Source organism: Enoplosus armatus, chromosome 3, assembly GCF_043641665.1.
Source record: "Enoplosus armatus isolate fEnoArm2 chromosome 3, fEnoArm2.hap1, whole genome shotgun sequence".
Classification (NCBI taxonomy): Eukaryota; Metazoa; Chordata; class Actinopteri; order Centrarchiformes; family Enoplosidae; genus Enoplosus; species Enoplosus armatus.
Genome location: NC_092182.1, coordinates 18582652 through 18603140, shown reverse-complemented (window position 1 = coordinate 18603140; position 20489 = coordinate 18582652). Strand labels below are relative to the sequence as shown.

The 20489-nt window shown below is 40.0% G+C and overlaps 1 protein-coding gene across 1 annotated transcript in view; it reads right to left on the bottom strand.

Annotated features, from left to right (window-relative positions):
- Positions 1–20272, bottom strand: part of LOC139282895 (neurexophilin-2) — a 38492-nt gene extending 18220 nt beyond the window's left edge. The window contains exon 1 of the mRNA XM_070902799.1: positions 20219–20272. Within this exon, the coding sequence (XP_070758900.1) occupies positions 20219–20272 (54 nt within the window). The remainder of the gene's footprint in view (positions 1–20218) is intronic.
- Positions 20273–20489: the final 217 nt, after the last annotated feature.

Here is a 20489-nt window from a genome sequence, read left to right as displayed (position 1 = left end):
CTTGCCCACGATGCATCAGTGGAGGAGCTGACCTTGAGTGCTAGGCATTAAGGTCAGGAAGCATCATTAGTCCTGCTTCCCCACTGCAAGGCTAAGAATAGGAACACGAACACAATCACTCACTCATCATCTCCATATATCTTTCCCTTCTTGCTTTTTTCTTTCTCCAATTCATTATTTTTGGTCAGGGTTTTCTGGAAAGACTAAAACAATGAAATATGCTACAGTGGCGCATGTGGTCCTATGTGGGATTAAATGAGCAGCTCTGAATTAAAATATGAGCATTATCTACACTTTGTCTTTCTCTCTCAGGCTGCCTCTGCCAGATGATACTACAGGTACAGGTGAATGTTTTTTAGCATTCACTGGTCATGTTGTTATCTGCACCACACACCGATTGTTACTGTTAGATTGTCTCTACATGCCAGGTCTTGTTACAAAAAATGTCAGGGACTGAAGTACGACTGCTTTGATTTACTCAAATAAATAAAGGCACCCTGCTCGTTTGAGTAAAGTATGCTGGAAAATAACACCTGACATGGCAGGGGAAAGAACATGTTTTTTTAAACACATACAAATCACCTGCTGGTAACAGCCCACACCCTCCATCTCTAGTTTCCCTCTCTTCAGTCCCAGATGGGGCTCTGGCGCACAATCAATACCTTTCACTGCTAAGCCAATCTGCAATAATAAAGGCATTACAGACAGGGAAAAATAACACCAAATCTTATTAAATATGGGTGATGGTTTCTTCCCTTCTCTGTCTTCCTGTCTCTTGTTGCCTAGGTGAGCAGCATCAGACAGATCGCAGCGGTTGGCTTGATCCCTAAATGTTCTGGGATGATCAGCGGGCTCAGGATCAGGGCCGGTATTGTGGGTTACAGGTAGAGTTCGGAGCTTAGCATTCTGCTCGACTCTCCCACCAGCCATGTATATTTCACGGGATTGTCTTTTATATTCAGTCTGTGGCTCAGTGGAGCACTCATCTTTATTTCATTTTGTGGCATTTTTTTAATTTTAGCTGATTCTTTTTTTGCACCCTTCTCCTCCTCCTCTTCCTCCTCCTCCTCCTCTCACTCCACCTTTCCTGACAACCCCCTCTGCTGACTGAATCAGTAATGACATTATGCAGCTTGCACTCTGAAGCTTTCAGCAAAGCAAACACTAACTTCTAACTGTAGCAATCTGATTACTGCAGCGAGCCTGGAAAGGGAGATATTCACACTGAAAACACCTCTGCCCAGTTTCTTTCTCACAATGAGCAAAAATCTGCAAACCAGCCATTCAGCAACTCACCTCTTTAATTTATAGTCACAAATGCAATTTAGAAATGACAATTTCTTAAAAAATTGAAGGAAAATGTGATATTCAATTAAGGGTCAGTTCACCCAAATCACAAAAACACATATTTTCCCTCTTGCTTCTAATGGGATTTAACCATGCAAATTGTTTTGGTTAAATTTGCTCAGGTTTTGATTTCTGCTGCTATGTAATACAATATAATCAAGCTAAAGCTGTTTGATGAGCCCAAGGCATCAAAAAAATAACAACTGAAAGTGTCTTTCCAGAAGCAATGTCCTGGTTATTTATTTAGGTAAACAGAATAGAACAAAAACGCAACAAAAACAAAAACAAAAACTAGGAAAATATCTTTGTGGAAAATATATTGTTGTGATAAAAAAGGGGGGGGGGGGGGGGGGCAGTGGTGGAAGAAGTTTTTAGATCCTTTATCAGAAATAGCACTCTGTACAAATACTCAATTACAAGTAAAAGTCCTGCATTTAAAACTGTAATTAAGTAACAGTATTAACAGCAAAATCAACAGCATTAAAGTACCAAACGGCTTTGTTCACTGTGTTAATATTATATAATATCACAATGCATCATATTTTATGTGCTGATTATAGATTTTTAAAATAGGAATCTGCTTTATAACTAGTAAGCTGTCAGATAAATGTAGTGGAGTGAAGAGTACAACAATTCCCTCTTACATGTAGTGGAGTACAAGTATACAGAAGCATCAAATAAAATACTCAAGTACCTCAGAACTGTACTCGTAAATGTTATTTTGTGCCACGTGTTAAGATAAAGAGTTACAGTCGTCTAATGAGTAATGACGACCACATTGTTCTCTCTCCCTCTTTAGACTAAAACCTTCTGTGGTCTTTCCCGCAGCCTCTGAGTGACGAGGAAGGACGACGGAGCTTTTCACTTCGTCTCATTACAGTTGGCTTTGGCATTAAAGTTTGTTTGTGGTCTTGGTAAAGCTGTTCACAGCCCCCCTTGACTATCCCAATTAGCTGATAATTGAACACTAAACGGAAATAGAGTCTTCTTGATAGCGCCAGAATTATTGCAAAGTCAATTCAGTATAAAAGAGTAGCCAAAACTAAATTAACACTACTCTGCGTACAAGCTGCTGCACTCAAAAACAGAGTTTGGAGAATTCTGCAAAATAAAATGCAGTGTTGGATTTTTTTCGACTGTGACCTCTACTGCTGTTGCACCACCGCAACCTTTTCCTTTGATGTTAAGAAGACGTTGATAAATCTAGGAGTCATCCAAATGTTGTAACTTCAAGCTGGCTTTTCCTCCTTTTTTTAAGTACAGTTTGGCTCTGAGTCCTGATTGGTCGAAACCTCCTTCTAAGCTGTTAGAAAATACGATGCAGTAAATGCACTGTGAACACATGACAAACAACCCTCAATAAGTACCAGTACTAAAGCTGTATTGCTGGGCAGAGGAAACTGTTATTGGTTATGTGTTCCTCCACTTTTGTATAGCAACACTTAAGTTGTAAAAGTAAATCACAGCCTCTTGAGACAAACTACTTTCAGTTATTTTGCATTTTAGATCATAAAAACATAGAAAAAACAGTGAAAAAAGAAAACAGGTATAAAGTTCATCTACCAAAGCAACAGTGTATCCTTGTATATTAAAATGTATCCTGTTTGGCATAAAACATCAGTATTTGTCTGAACAAAAAAAACCAAACTATGATCTTATTCCATACAGACTCCTTCAGAGGGCACAAATAACATCAACAAAACTAACTGAGAAAGAAAAAGCAGATGACTGAATTTAAATTAATGACAAACATCACGCTGCATAATGTCAGTGAAACCACTCGCAATGACGAACTAATTTTACACAAACTCACAGAGCGCTGCAGAATATTTTCTCTCACGTCTCCTTTAAATAAAGTGAATGTTGAGCTTGTTATAAAATAAATATTGATTGAAAGTATTCTCAATTAATTCAGTTCAAAAGTATCATAGAGTTTTACAGAAAACAGGATTTGAACAGCAGCTATATTGCTTAAAAATGGGTGATTGCCAATAATCATAAACCGTAATATGTAATAATTAGCATTGCTGAATTCAATTAAACACAAGTAGCTCAAAAGTACGCAAGCACAAATGAAGGTTTAGTAGTACAACGTCCTCATGAACAGCTGATTAAATCTCTTTAAAACAGCGTTGTGTGTTTTGTTGTTGACGAGACATTTGTAAGGAGTCCACATACTGACATTCTCGTGTCTTATGTTCAGCTCAAACGTCGTGTTCACTTAATGAAGAGATGGTATTGCATATTTTGCATACAGCATTGCATACATTGCATTGTAAAGTTATGTCATTCACTTAGCTGCCTGCTAAATAATTCTCCAGCATTTTCTGATGCCTAAAAAGAGAAAGAAGAACATTTCAAGCAATAGTATAGCACAAATCCACTACAGCACGCACATGTAGGAAAACATCTGAGACGTAAAGGATTGACATCTCTTTATCTAACATGACATTCAGTCTGATCCATAAAACAAGTATGAAATTGTTTGGCAACCGATTGTAATCTCCTTTTCATTGTATAAAAGGAGACGCTGAGGTTTGATATCTCAATGAAGAACAAGAATGAAATCATTAACTGAACCATTTGGCAACAGAATCCAATCTTTGCTACATCAGATGTGGTAAATGAAAATGGGAGGGTGGGTTGATAACCCAACAAAGAACATTTGTTATCACAGATGAAAATCAATTCTTACCAAAAATGTATGGGCATGAAGACATCAGAGGTGTTTTGTACAAAAATCATGATTTAAGACCTTAGAAATGTTCATGAACATCATATTTAAGAACACACATTACATTTCAAAGCCTTTCGTAATCTATGTCCTGTAAAAGATAATAACTGGAGCAGTTGTGTCTAATATAAAAATGCAAAAAATGGCGGGGGAGGAATGTGAATTACTGAAATGATACAGGTGAAGGGGGAGGGGGGTACTGACCTTGTGGATTAAACATCCGAGAAAATGACAAAAAACATTTATCAGCAACATTCATTTGTAAATCTCATTTTAATCTCTATTTAGTGGATGTGGCAATCTCCAAATAAGGCACATCCAGTTAAATACAAATTGCTTTGCCTGATGAGATTTCGTAAGATGTGATAAACCTTGAGGCACACAATAATGGAGGAGCAAAATTTGTGGACACATCATTTTTGATATTACTTTAAGGTTAAGTCCTCACGTCGATCTCAAGAATGATGTTCAGATAGTAAACTATGCCATAAATTGTGGGTGTGTGTCGCTCTTGAGGCGAGGGTTTGCTCAATCAAGGTCTACACTGGGATTTTTGATACCAGACTACTGCACAGGTACGTATATACATTTTTTTTTTTTCAAGGCTAAAGGGTAGTCAATCTCTCACAGATATCTTTTTAATCTCTTTCTTTCTGTCCTTGTGTGTTTGATTTATGTGGCTCAGCAGGCCATCAGGACACAGTGCTGGCCTCTCAATACTCTGCTGTCTGATGTAGCAAGACATGAGATCACGCTGGCCTCCTTATCTCAACTACAAGAAAACATCCAACCGCACGGAGTGACAGAGAAAAAATATGAAGGAAATGAATACCTAGAAAAGTTGGGATAACGCTGAAGAGCAGATCAGGTAGTAGAGGAAGCGGTGAAGGACAGAACAGAGGACTAAACAAGACGCTACCGCCTCTGGGAGGCTGTTCTTTGGCACAGCTTTGAGCTAAATGCTAATGCTGGCATGGCAACATGCTCACAATGACAATGCCAACTTGCTGAAATTTAGCAGGTGTAATTTTTACCAATGTCACCATCTTAGTTTAGCATGTTAGCATGCTATAATTTGAAATTTAGCACTAAACATAAAGTGCAGACAAACTGAAATGTTGACCAGACTGTGGCGCTACATAAAAAGTTAAGTGAACACCAAAATTATTACAGTTCATCTTGAGGGGAACGTGAGTACCAAATCTTCAAACCTTCGCAGTCAGGAGACCACCAAAGTCTTTCTGATTAACCTGGATTCTTGTTGTGATGTTCAGTCTGAACACAGGTGGAGGACCATTGTCCATGTTTGATTGACAGCTGAGCCAGCAGGGGAATGGAGAGACAATGTAATCAAACATGCGTTAACTGTAGCTTACAGGCTAAGGACAGACTGTGTTTTGTTAACAATGGTACTGAAGAATAAAGACAACACCATTTAGCATCCAAACTGACCGATGTTGACATTTGCAGGTACGTTTTTATAATGTTCAATGTGCTACAGCTGACGAGCTAATCAGCTATCTAACCGTTCAGCAAGCTGAGGAGTAACACAAGACATGTCTCCATGCTCACAGGAGAACAAGGACACATAAGCTAGAAAGCTATTAAATAATGAATAATCTCTTTTAGAGATTTTACCGAATGGGACTTTAAAATCTTTCTCTCTTCCTCCGCCTCTAATCAGGTATTGTTGTTTTTTGGGAAGGGTTGCCCGAAACATAGCTATTCAATAAATGTAGTAAATTACTTGGACATATTCTCCTACGCATCTGTCTGAACACAGGAGGGCAAATATCACCTTCCCTGTTAATCAGTGTCACTGTCAGCAGATAATAAAACAGTGACGATCACTTCCTTACACAGATACGTTTCAAATTAAATGGTTTGTTTGGTTATATGCAAATCATTTCTGTGTAGAAAAAGTAGTGACAGCATTCTCACTGAGCAGACTGGGCACACCATCATGAAACTAAAAATATTAAACATAAATTGATTGAAGGAACACAGGACATGTAAAAAAAACAAAAAAAACCTACACAATTTAATTTCAGTCAAGAGTTGGTTACAAAAATGAGAATGAAAGAAACGAAGACTTCTAAAGTCCTGTAGGATGAGTCAAATGGATCACAGAGCTCGCAAATTAACTTGATTCATTCAAGCGATCACTGTCTTTTCATCCCTAAACTGTACTTAGTTGAACTTCAAGCAGTCACTCATGCAACACATATTAAAATACAGCCGACATGCACTGAGAGTTGAAGGTTATACTGTTGCCAACTTCTCTGCCCAAAGTCATGAGGAGAGGAAGAAGAGTTTGATCAGCATTCCCCGGTTGGTCCTTTAGGGGTTACGCTGTTCTGCTGTTGCCCTTCTTGTCTACGCTGCATTACATTGTTCACACTCTCCTCAGCTGAACACGCAGAGGCACAGTGAGATGTCCGGACTCTCGCTGCTGGAACATATGTGTCTGTGTCTCCGTCTGTCTCTCTGTCTGTCACTTCCCAGCCCTCATTCTCTGTCGGTTTCTCTACGTGCCACATTATGTCCCTGTCACTGACTGGTCATGTCGCTACATGCAGATTGGGGTCTGGTCCAAGTGTTTGCCGAGGGGAGGGTGACATCTGGTGAGCGAGGGGGAACTGAGGCTTTGGGAAACTGGTTCCATCTGCGGTTTTCTGACCAGGATACACAGAGAGGAGCATGCGTGATCCAGCTGTGACACAGAATAAGTGACAAGGACTGCTCCCATCTTTATTAAGGCCACTCTGATTTGCGTAGTGTTGAGTTGTTGTTAGTTAGCTACTTCTGATGGTAAATAAAGGTTTTTAAAAAGGAAAGGAAAGTTATTTTAAGCTACATTGAAATGGTGAACATGTGATTTTTAGTTAATGTTATTCTAGCCTAAATCTCACAAGCCCCATTTTTGCCGTGATATAATAGAAAACATCCACTGAGAATTGGGTCTGGACCCTGGACTAATAAGTGACCTTAGACAAGTGGTTTATACTATGGTGACAAGTAGAGCCATATATTGAAGTTGAACTGAGCACCACTTGCCCACTCCCAGCTTCTGAATTTACAATAGGCTTTAATCTAAAATCGAATTTTCAAATTTCCATTTTTCTGGACACTTTAAGGACTTGTCATCAACGTGGGCTTAAAAGTTGAGATAGAAAGTGTATTCTTGCAGTTTCTACGCCTAACCGTCCGCCCCACCCCGAGGTTTTGAGGCGCTAAATCAACGTCACTCAACTTCTGTCAGTGATTCCAAGAGAAAACAGTTATTACTAACATGACCACAAAAGGTCGCTAGTTAGGAAAACCTAAACAGCTTTTGTTTTACAGCAAGTGTTGGAAACAAACAACCCATGTTGTCATTTATCTGATGAGGACAGTCCCATATGGCAAGCGCTTTATACATGTTAAAGATTGATGAATTTACATCCAAGATACCCACAATGCATTTATGACCACAATAGTCTAAAATTTCATTCTGACTAGTATGAATTAACCATTGAGTTGTATGGAGAATCCAATTATATATATTAACAATTCAACTTTCTGAAAAGTGAATTCCATGTACCTCTAATTAAATTTACATTTCTTCAATGAAGTTCTGACTAGTCGAACAGCCAAGTGACATGTTCCTCCATTCGGGTTGTAAATGATGTGTCCATTGTTTAAGGTGGCTCCAATCATCAGCTGACGATGCCTCTAACCCAAAAAAAACACATGGCGAGCTTCCTCACAACGCTGACAGTTGTGAGGAGTATAATGAAATTTGCCAATGTAAGGGCAGTTAAGATGTGAGATGATTTTGAGGATGTTCCCATTTGCCCACACAGCCTCAAGTTCAGTTTGCTGCACTCCTCTCCTTCCTTAGCCCTGACCTAGACTCCCTCCCCAGCAACCTCCTTTGGGCCAACTTGGACCAAGTTAAAGGAGGGAAAGTCTACCCTCACTGCCTCCGCACACACACCATTCCTTCCCTCTTGCCATCAGTCTCCCCACCTCCCCCCTCCCCTGCTTCTTCACTGCTCGGGCTAATTAACTAAAAACTAAGCAGAGATTTTATATAATTCAGCAGCGAGAACTGCCATGTCTTGATCCAGAAACACCCAGAGAGAAACATGGTGGCTGGAGCCAGAAATCACCAGGAGAGGAAAGAGGAAAAATAAAAACGCAAATCTCGTCTCCACCAACATGAGCTATTGAAAGCTGGAAGCTGAAACTATGAAATTCTCCTCACATATTTTGTTTCTTCCAGGGCTCACACACAATGGTAAAGTAGTTGCGGGCTGGGCATGACCGGTATCAAGGCGCGGGGGATGCAGGGGAGAGGAGGAAGTGAAAAGACCATGCAAGAGGAGAAATGGGGCGATGGAGTGAAAGATAGAGGCTCAATTGTGAAGGTTTTGACAGGCAGGTGGCAGGTGAGGGAGGTGTAAGATGAAAGACAGTGAGAGAGGAAGACAGAGAAATGGACTGAGAGAGGTGCGAGGGATCTGTGACCAAATGGTTCTGCGGAGTGCTCGCTTCTCCACTGAAATCTCCTGACCACTCTCCATTAAGTCCAGGAAACAATATATAAAGAAAGTTTTGACGTGGGGGGAAAAAAAACAATCTGCAGGAAACAAATAGAAACCAAAACAAATTACAGCTTGTACGAGCATATTGTCCTGCTTTCATCTCAATAATGCACCCATGTAGCTCCTGAGATCCTGAAAGGACAAACAAGAATGCAAACAAGACTCCTTTATTGCATGTCTTCTTAAAAAAAAAAACACCAACAACATCAAATCCCTGAGATTCTTGTATGTCCAGCGTATTTCAGCGGGATCTTTTATTTATTAAGATCGTGTGATTGCCGAGGTTCAGCGCATACTGAGGCTTACCAGAGGGGTCACCACTCTAACTGGGTTACCTATGTCTTTCTTTCCCCCCCCCCTCTCACCCTGCTTCAGTTCTCCAATAAATTCAATGCATGTCTGAATTAATACATTACAAGCCACGCTGGAGATATTAAAAAATGATAAAAACTAATCCCTCCTCCACAGTCCCATCTGTGGCAGGGTCCTCACACTGAGCTGACCCTGAGCATTCTCTCCCGTCTGCACCATGAGTTATGATATTTGGTGTCGCTCGGATTATGCCTTAATATTTCATTACATGCACAAAATCCTTTTCTATATATCACCCCCAGGTGTTTCACTATTAATCATGAGACGCTATGAAAACCCAGAGCTGTCTAATGCCTTCTAACTATATGTGCTGCACTCATATACAAATATTGCGTGCATGTCTGGAAAAAAGTGCATCTATAGTATCTACAGAGGTAATTACAAATTGTGTAAGTAAACAGCCACACGCCAACACACATGTACACAACCTGTCGTTTTCTTAAGATTCTGCAACAATTCAGCGCTCTGTGTGAGACCGTGCTCACTTCACATGCCTGTCTCTCGCATCAGTAAACACACGTGAACACATCAGAATACACACTGCTATATCAAATAGCAAAAGTATGAAGCACAGCGTGTGTTTTCTCCCAGGGGGGGAGCTGAGACTAGGCAACATGTTGGAGTTATGCCATAACTGGTGGCCCCCGCCGAGAGCTGAGCTGCTCATCATGCATGTATGAAACAAACACAGTGCCCATCATCAGGAGCCAAGCGTCCATTCTGATGTGATTTATTTCCAAAAGCTCGACTCTGTTCCTCGCAGCCAGGAAAAAGAGAGAGAGAGAGAGAGAGAGAGAGAGAGAGAGAGAGAGAGAGAGAGATTAACACACTGCTCACATCATGAAGATGACTGGGGACCTCTCAAAGTGGAGCAACACCAGTCGAGCAATCCAAAGTAGGGCTGACCACTTCACACCCGGAGTCTCCCTCTGCTGCTTTATTTATTAAGTCATGCAAAAGAGGACAACAACAACAAAACCTCAGCAGAGATTCAGGGAAACTAATAGTTGAATACATCACAAAAGAAAACAAACAAATAACACTGCCTCTCAAAAAAAGCAGCAGTGTTTTTTTGCCAATAACTTTTCGATACCATACTTTGAGAAATATAAGCATGTTTTTAATTCAACATATGACATATTGAATGTTGTCTAACAAGACTAGAGAGTCTACAGCCATGCTAGCAGCTCTGTGAGGCTGTACTTACAGTGGAGAGTTGGAGCTAAATGCTAACTTCCGCATGCTAACACGCTCACAATGACAATGCTAACATGGTGATGTTTAGCAGGTGTAACGTTTACCATGTTTAGCATGCAAATTAGCACTAATCCAAAGTACAGCTGAGGCTGATGGGAATGTCTTCAGTTTTGCAGGTATTTAAAAACCAAAGTGCTGGAAACAATTTTGGCCTGATGATGGCGCTAAATGAAACGTTAAGGGATCACTAAAATTATTACAATTGACATGAATGTGCGTACCAAATTTCATGACAATTCATCCAATAGTTATCAAGACATTTCACTCAAAACCAAATATGTTAACCTCATGGTGGAGCTGCAAAAAACGTCAGGGGAACATTAGCATTTATCCTCTGGAGATCACAAATGTCTCTATGTACTTTCAGGTCAATCTGTCCAGTAGTTGTTGAGATATTTTGGTCTGGACCAAAGTGGTGGACTGACCCACCATTCTCTCTAACATCGCCATCCATAGAGTCATGCTGCTACCAAGGCTAAAAACAAGCAAGTATAGAGGAAATAAATTCAATACTGACTGAAATTGAAAACAAAATGTATCTAAAACAGGAACTGATAAAACAATTAATAAACAAAGATTAGGAGTCTGAACAGACATTCAATGATAATTTCAGTAAATTTGAGTCGGTACCAAAAAAGTACTGAGGTTCGATACTCGATGCCCTAATGCCTACAGTAAGTAACTCCTGCACAAAACATCAAGAGGCTAAAATATTTAAAACAATGTACTCAAACATTTTGGTCTCAGTCAGCGTTAAAGTCAACATTTAAAAAGTGAGATGACGGATGACGTTGTGGAGCTCCCCCCTGCCCTTCTCCTCTGTTCAGGACACGGCGCAGTGATGGATGTCTGCCCTCTTACAGGGCCGTGACACACCCTGCCGTAATGTCCCTTTATCGGCCTCAGCTAAGTGTTCATTTTCTCCCCTCTGCCATCATGGCCGTAATACCTCAATGGTAATTGCTGTGTAATAGATAAGCTCTTCCTGTATCACACCTTGGTCATGACAACATGAACAATCGGGTACTCGTGGACCCTGCATTCCCCAGTTTTACCTCTTGCTTGTATACGTGTGTTTACGCCTGTGCTTGGGTATAATTAATTTCATCATAGCTCCATTCTATGCATGCACATCTGTGTCACATATCTTTGTGGCAAATAGATTACGAGTCATATTTTCAAATTGATTCCTTTTCAGGCGTTATAGTCTCTTCAGACGTTCCCTTTTTTTTGCCCCCCACAACTCCTCTCAGGGAGCAATTTTCCACAGGCGCTCCATAAGGCTTGGTGAGTCATACACGGTACTATTGTAATAATGGTAGCGCATCCATTGAGGTAGGTGGGAATGCATTAAAATGCTGTGTGAGTGTGTGTTCTGCAGTGTGGGTAGAGCTCAGTTCAAGACAGATCAGGTGTGGTTATCTTGACCTGGACCTCCATATGTGCTTTGCCTGCTCTGCCCTCGTCCTCCGTCCCCTTCACTCGGGCGGAGAGGAGAGACAGAAAGACAGACGATGCAGAGAAAACACAGAGTCTGTAGGAAGGCCTGAGAGGATAAATATGGCATAACGATACAAAAAACTAGAACAACATGGAGTTCCACTTCCTGTTTGCTCTCCCCGTGATCCCAGCCCACCAAAAAATCTCCATCATCACCACTTCCTCCTTCGCCGCACAAGCTGGCAGTTACATAGAGAGTTGTGTCGGAGGCTGGACGGTGGATCAGGCCATGAGATAGGAGACCCTCTTGGGGTTGAGGCAACAGCTGTCCACAGGCCTTCTTCTCCAGATTATCCTGGCACTGAAACCTGGGTCTGATGTGGAGCCCAGTGTTCTGCTTCTTTTTAGCTCGAGAACTAATTTTTTCAACAACAGGTCAGGGACATTTTGTGTTAATGTTAAAGCACCTTGAATTCGCTTTTTATTTCAGCCTTCTCCTATAATGCACTTAGTAGTCACATAAGGTTGCCTTGGTTACATACTTTTTTGTGTGCTATGGTTCATAATGGTGTGCGTTGCCATGATGCAGCGAACAGAGCGGTTATGTGACACAACATCATCTCAGCTGCTGCCAGTTCATTCATTCAGTGGCAGATATAACTACTTTATAGTTGTAGCTCTTTATTCAAAAACAGTGTTGTGTTAGCCGTAAATTTGGTACTTAACAATTTCACTTCTAACGAGTGTTTATTAGTGTTCCATTAAGACATTTTAAAGTGCTATAATTGAGCACAATTTTGATGTAGTGGTACTTTACATGCCTGTATGTGCTGCTTTATACTATACTTATACTGCACTACATTTTATGGGCGAACATTGTACTTTACTCCACTACGTCTATTTGGCAGCTATAGTTACTAGTTACTTTACGGATGAAGACGTTACATACAGTACAAAACATATGACGAACATAAAATATGACGCGTTGTTTACAATTAAACTACCCAATAGTATATAAAGTAGTAAACATCAGCTTCTCCATGAGTCTGCAACATCAAAATGCTGCTTACATGTTTCTGCATCCAGTAATATACTGAACTATATAAAATAATGTAACACTCTCAAACAAGTACTTTTACTTTTGATACTTGAAGTAGTTTTCTGATGATATTTCTGTACATTTGGTAACATTCTAAATGCAGGACTTTTATTTGTAACATTTCAACACTGTGGTATTACTATCTTAATTACATTAAATACATGTATTAATACCTTGATATGTTGGGTAGGGTGATCTTTCTAAGTCAAGGGAAGGGTTTTAAGAAAACATTAATAACCCCAGGGAGAGTGGAACATAAGGTACAGCCTCCCTCCCCAAACGTTTATATTCATCAGCTAAAGCGTGACTTACATGCCTTCTGAAAGATACAAATCCACATCACAATATGACAGACTTTACATTACACAACACATTATGGCTTTAATGCAAGTTTATTTGGATACGAATGTGGCTGGGCAGCCAAGCCCTGCAAAATACTAGCATTCCCATAAATTGTCCACAAAAATATGAAAAAAACTAGATTGTGATATTCTGATTAGGTTTTGGGGTATTTAAAGTAACTATACGCCTCCACTATGCAAACGCAATCAGCCATTTAAATCCTCCAGTTTTCAGTTTTTGCTCATCCTTGACATTTTCATCCCGTCAGAGTTACATGTGACAGGTTTTATACGCAGGCAACATGATTACAGCGTTTTTATTTCATTGCTAGAACTCTCATTTGGTTCCACTGTTTTCAAAAACAAATTCACAGACTTAGTATTCAGCCAGTGAAGGTAATAAATCACTGACACTGAAAAACACAAACTTTTGTTGTATCTTAACACTGCCATCATGCTATAAACTGTTACTATATGAAAGGCATTCTGCTTACCATTTCATATTAACTTGAGCTTTCTGGAACAACACGAGAGCCCCGACGAGACAGTAGGGGACGTTTTTAGTTGTTTGCTTCTGCTTCTCTGATTTCCATGTTTTTCTTTCCAACATAAAAGCTTCTACCAATTGCCAACGTTATTTGCAGTTATATGAAAGCCCACCATCTGGCATTCACAACCTAGTCAATCCAAACCAAAGCAAGACTCCTCTGACAGCTGGAGGCTAGTTTGTAAAATTAAACAGAAAAATTTACTTTACTTTTCACAATATCCTGTCTTTTCTTATTACCAGTACCTTGTCCTAGTTAAAAAAGCATTTATTTCAAAATAACTGAACAGATAAGAGAAATGGAGAAAAAAATGCCTCAAAAGACCATTAAAGCACTAAAAATCTAACAGACTGCAGGTATTAATTAGATGACCGGGCCGGCAGGGTCAGTAGTCTATTTTTTCCCCCTGGTTTTTTAGCTGTGCTAGCAGTGTGGCTCTAAGGATGGCAATGTCAGTCGGTCTATGGGACGGATCGCCATGAAATCTTGTACTGACATTCATAACTCCCAGTGGTTGAATCATCATGACTTTGGTGATCCTCTGACTTTTCCTGTAGTGCCACTAATTAACTTCTTATACAGTTTGTTCAAATTCCACCAGAATGACTCTAACTGTAACTCTAAATGATCATAAACTGTATGTTTTGTCAACAGATCAAAACTTGAGCCTGTTGCACGTCAAAGTGTTTGTAAATGCTACTGCCACATTTTCCTTTACATCTCAGGCAATATTTATCTGATGTGAACTCATTTAAGTGACAGAGGACATGTGGTGGATGACTTCTCACCAAAATGTTGAATTTTATCCAGATTCTATATTCAAAATGAATGGGTGATTATATATGTTTATCTAAACTGTCGTCTGTCAAAACGCACAAAAAAGCTTCAGCCTGATTTATCAGATTGGTCCAGTATAATCTAAAATGACACAAACTATTTATGGGAATCACTTTGACTCAATTTTAAAATAAAACAAAAATATAAAAGACTCAGTGGAGGAATTCCTTGTTTCACATTTAACTCAACAAATATTAAAAATGATTAATCATATTTTTTCGCTTCGTGACTAAATTGTGACTCAGGACATGAGTCGTCTAATTGCTGCTATCATTCTTTCTTTCATTTTTACAGACAAAAGACAAAGCAATGGCCCAGATTGTCTCAGATGAACAGCAGCAGCTCCCGTGTGCAGATCACAACCAGTGTAATTTCATAATCTGAGCAGATCTAATCGGCACTGATTTAGTATGAAGGCGACCACTTTTCATTACCACAAAACGAAGAAAATAGATGTTTAGTTACATCTGTAATGTTTGTGAAAATCATGATTGAAATCCTAGATTTAACCTTTTTATTTTGCTCACAATGAAATGAAAACAACGTTATATTTGGCAGTTTGAAATGGTGTTTAGATCACAAATGAAGATGATTATACTGCTTCACTAAAACGGTGTCATGGCAGCTGTGTTTTTGACCTGTTTCATCTAAAAGGTGTAGCACTTGATTACAATGAAGCCTGTAATATGAGCCAACATCCAAAATGTAGCACAGACAGACTTCTTTATGACGGGTCAGTGGGCTCAGATTGAGACTAAATTCTAATATGGGTCTCGGTTTTAAGATGTTTAAGTACCCAACCCTAAAATTAGCTCCTAAGCCAGTTGCATGTGTGACAGTGAAAACACTGCAGTCTCTCTCTCTCCAGCTGTTTCCTGTCTGCCCGAAGAAGTGTGATCTGTCTCAGCATTTAAACCTGAGACACATCTGCTCTGCTCTGGTTAGAAAGGAGCTGGTTGGAGACGCTGAAATGTGGAGAAGCTCTGGACTTTAGTAAATGAGTTAATGTGACATATTTATTGTCTGGAAAAGTCCACTCCTTTTTTATCCTCACACAAGTGTTTTGTGCTTTTTGAACATTTCTGATGGCACATTGAAATATATACTTCAATGAAATGTACATGAACTTGATCCTATACTCCTGATTCTCCCAGCAACAACCCCTCAGGTTGTTCGCAACGAGGCTCCACAGGGCCAGAATGAGAAGAGGGGTGGGCTCTGGATGATACAAGGCCGGAATACATTTTATTTATGTTGTTTCCTCTGTACTAAAAGTGATAGAAAATACAAAACCCTTGGAATTAATTAAGCCTGAGAACTGTTGCGTTACACCGTTTGAATGCAAATCTCCGTGCTGAGGGGACGGTACAAGGCCATCACATGAAACACAAACAGCACAAAAAAATAGGACTCATGCAGTAAAATGTGGAAGTACTTGGTAATGTACATGCCTATAAAACACGAACTGCAGCTCACTGTCTGTGGCAGCAACCTCAGAGAGAGTATCATAGGTGGAATGTAATTTATTTCTACTCCACTACATCTCAGATATAATACTTTTTAACATACAACATATGTGATCAGCTCATAAAATATGATGCATTGTTAAGATTAAACAACCCAACTCTATATAAAATGGTTAAAATGAGCTTTTCCTCGACCAACTACAACAGTAAAATACTACTTACATCCAATAATGTAATATATAATATAAAGAAACTCATAGGGGTAATTATTCTGCATTATGAATACTTTTTTTTGGATACTTTATGTACATACTGCCAATAATACTGAAATAATAGTGTTAATGCAGGAGATTAACTTGTAACGGAGTATTTTCACAGTGTGGAATTACTGCTTTTACTTAAGTAAAGGATCTAAATGCTTCCACACCACTAGTGAGGATTCATTCTGTAATCACAAGTGAGATTAATAAAAAAAAAAAAAAGTGATGAAATGCATTTACTATGCATGAACAGTAGCTGAATCTCTGACCCAGGAACACCTTTAACATCCGCATATCAAACACGAACAGGTGGCTCCAACATGAAGAGAGCCCAACGCCCGCAACAGGCCTGTTCAGCAGTGCAGCAGCAGCAGCAGCAGCAGCTCTGCTCAGGCTCCTGAATATGTTCTGGATTTCTCTTCTTTTGTGCCTTAAAAATAATACCATCACCTTATCAATAATTTCAGACATAATGCTCCCTTTCTTGGAACTTCAGGTGTAGTCAAGCTGTCAGTCAAACAGAAGGTGCACACGTTTGTAATTGAGTTCTGGCACCATAGTATTGCTGTTTTGTGCCTGCTGTTTGGCTCCATTATTATACCTGGATCATCTATAAATTGCAGAATAGTAGTGGGTTATTACACACAGCCAACTTTGTCTTTAAATTAAAGAAAAATAACGTTTTAATTTAATCAATTATGTTTGGGTGTAGAGTCCTACATGAGCTCCATCATCTGAACAGTGAAGACAGATGCTTGTACAAGGCAGAACCGGCACGTCTGTAATGATGTTTTATTTTACATTAGTCTAAAATATATGACATCTTCACACAGTAAAATTAAATTTCCCCTCTCCTTAAGGCTAATACAGAGCCTGAGGTGGAACTATTCACTGCACCGAGCAAGTGATAACTTATTTTAAAAGTAATGGGTTGTCAAAAATGGGGCATAGAGCTGTTGAAAGGGGAGAAAACAAATTAAATAAAAATGGATTGTTGCTTAACCCTAAGCAAACCATGTTAGAATCCATTAAAAAAAAACTGCATGAATCTGTGGCGTTTTTTTTAGGTTAAAGAATGCTTTGATCTCTGGGAACAATTTCAGAGGCAGTAGATATAACAGTAATGTGATTGCTTCTGTCATCATGATTCAACAGATTACATGTCTAATCGGTTTGTGAGCAGAGAATATAATTTGCACAGATTACAGACCAGTGGTGCCTCCTGCTTGTTGAAACTGGGCCGTTTAGACCGTTTAGATGATCCACAGACGGATGGACAAAAAAGAACAATGAGTGGGAGGGAAACCACCAACCACCTGGTTTAATCCGTGGTGGAAAAACATCTGATCCTGCTGTTGTGATGGCTCCGTTTTCCTTTTTTTTTCCTCCACAATGGCGTGAATAAGTGCATGTGGGCACGAACGTGAGGCATGGAGACACACTGAGTTGTGTTTCTCATACATATTTCACTGGGACAGAGAAATGCAAAGCTATGCAGAATATATGAGACATGACTGCAAAGGAAGTAGGACTATATATAATGAAATTAAAGTGACTCAGTTGCTGTAATATCCCTGGGGTATATAGCTAGTTGTTTTATGGGGGGAGATAAGAGGATTTTGTCAGGTTGAGATGCCGGCTAACGCTATTGTTCCTACTGAGAGCATAAAACAGCAAAGAAGCTTTTCACACATCTTTTCTTCTTTTGTAGTGCTGTTACTGTAGATATCGTTTCAAAGCACAAGGTGGGAAAAAAAATTACAATATTGCAGCGTTGGACATCATATGCAAGGAAGCGCAATTCATTTATTTATTTATTTATTTTTTTATACAAATGTGAGAACCCGCCCACAAAATGTGCTTAACCAAGTCTGTAAAAACACATTCATTTTTCAAAAACACACATTTGGAAAATGGTAAGTTTTACATTTTTTAACGCAGTCAGAAATGATACATGATAAGAGTTTGGAGATATCATGCGAGGATTCTCGTCCTTTTTCTCACTTTGTCTCTTCGACCTCCTCCTCCTCTCTCACTTATGCACTTACACGTGTACTTAAACAGGCCTCTAAGTTACTGTAAACGGCCGCTAAGGGTGGGTTTTGTTCAAAGAGGCCATGAAATTAAGTTAGAGGGATGGTTAATGTTACCTTTCTTCCTTCCTCTCTACTGACTTCTGTTTCACTCTCTCTCCTCTCCTGCTTTTCACCTGTCTTCACTGCCTCCTTTACCTCTTCACTTATTAAGCCCTCAAGCTAATAGCGCTCCCAAGGATGCAGCTTGTCATTTCATGTCAGCCAAATCACTGTGTCATCTACACTGCACTGATAACAAATAAGACTCTTATTCCTCCTCCCCCACTTACTCCTCGAAAAAAAAAACAATTCTGACACAATTTCAAATGGCACATTACTGAAAAGCGAGGCTGATATAATCTAATACCAAGTCGATCCTAATAATTGGACCCTGAGTTGCACTACGGAAGAGGCATCGCAGTTCCAGTTTGTAGCAGGAACGATTTGCATTCAATCTTCAAAAGAGGCGTAGGTGTTATTACCTGTCACAATACAACCTAACCCCAATCTGCCAGCAGCCTACAGGGTGTTTTTAAAAACTAACACACTAAACTACCACCAAACCCTGCGTTAGTATTTTTTTTTTGTGTGTGCTTGGAGAGAGAATGCCGGCTCCTGTGGGCCACCAAGCACATCTGTTAGCAGCGAAGGTCTTCCACCCGTCCGCCCCCTCAGCTCTTCACAGTCCCAACACTACGGTTTGTCACTCGAATCAAGTGATGCTCCTCTGCTAATAAGACTTGTTTTACACTTTCAGGGCTGCTTCTTAAGCCTTGTAAAAATAACAGACTGAAAAGTAGTTTCAAACCTCGGCAAGATACAGTTAAGAGGTTTTTTAACGAAAATCAGTGTGGGGTGAAATGATCCATAATGGAAGAGGAGGAGAAGAGAGGGGAAAGGAGCAGGAAGGAGGAGGAAAATGAAGGAGTCAGAAGTGAGGAAGAGGGAGGAAAGGAGGATCATGGCGAAAGGTCATGTTTTTATTCTCTTTCATTTGTTGCTGAGGCCAAAGACACACTGAGTACAGATGGCGTGTATCTGCTGGGACAGACAGCCTCCTATTGTATTCTGTTGTATGGTATCCTGCTCTGTGTGGGGATGTTTGTATACAATAACTACATTATTGCTGTCTGTGTAAAGCAACGCTCACTAATATAATGCGCAAACAGCCAAAGATGAGTGTGCGCGCACAAACACGCACACACGCATTTAACTGCACACATAATCAGCAGCTGCAGCAGCGTCAGAGACTGGGCGTACAAACTCTTTGCCACAGCGATGCCGAGATAATAAAACAAGCCACGGGCGGGTTTAACTTCTGAAGAAAAATTAAAGGAAGTTGCTGGGAGCGCAAATAGATAAATAGATAGGGGGGGTGGGGGTGGAGTGAAAACGCTCAGACAGCGTTTTGGAGATCTGGCAAAAGTCCCACACTCGTTCATTCAAACTAACAAAACAAAATGAAGCCAATAAATACGCCTAATCCGGTTTGTTTGTAGTCTAAACAGGTGTTGTGAAGATACAACAACTTTAAATCAAGTTCCAGAGAACAACGATTTTTTTTTTTATGGAGATCCCGCAGATGGTTGAAATACGGCACAATCAAAAGCAACCATAAAATCTGCAGGTCCCGCTGCGTCTGATTTCAATAAAGATCTTTATGTGACCCGATAAAAACGTTATCTCACGGCTCATTTTGTTTCAGCTGAGAGATTTCTAGGAAACTGTCCCTCTAAAAAGGGAGAAGGCAGGTGTTTCTCTCCAGACGCAGCACCCCGCGTCTCTGTGGCTGGACATAAAAAGGTATTTTTAGTTTTTTTTTTTCTCTCCTCTCAGGATGATCGTAAACTCACCTTCCGTAGGATCCACTGGCAGAGGAGAACTACGGTCCAACCGAGAACCTGCATGTCACCTTCCTTATAGCGGATCACCCCGAAAAAACTACACGTCTCCCCGGCTGAACATATAAAGACACACCGCGGAATCCAAGCAATCCCAACAGGCAGCGGCAAGGAAAAAGTATCAGGAAAGCAGAAAAACACGCGCAAAGTTGTGTGCTTGTTCAGTCGGTGTCACGGTGGTTTCTGACAGGCAAACTTTGAGCGGTGGCTTCAGTTTCTCTGG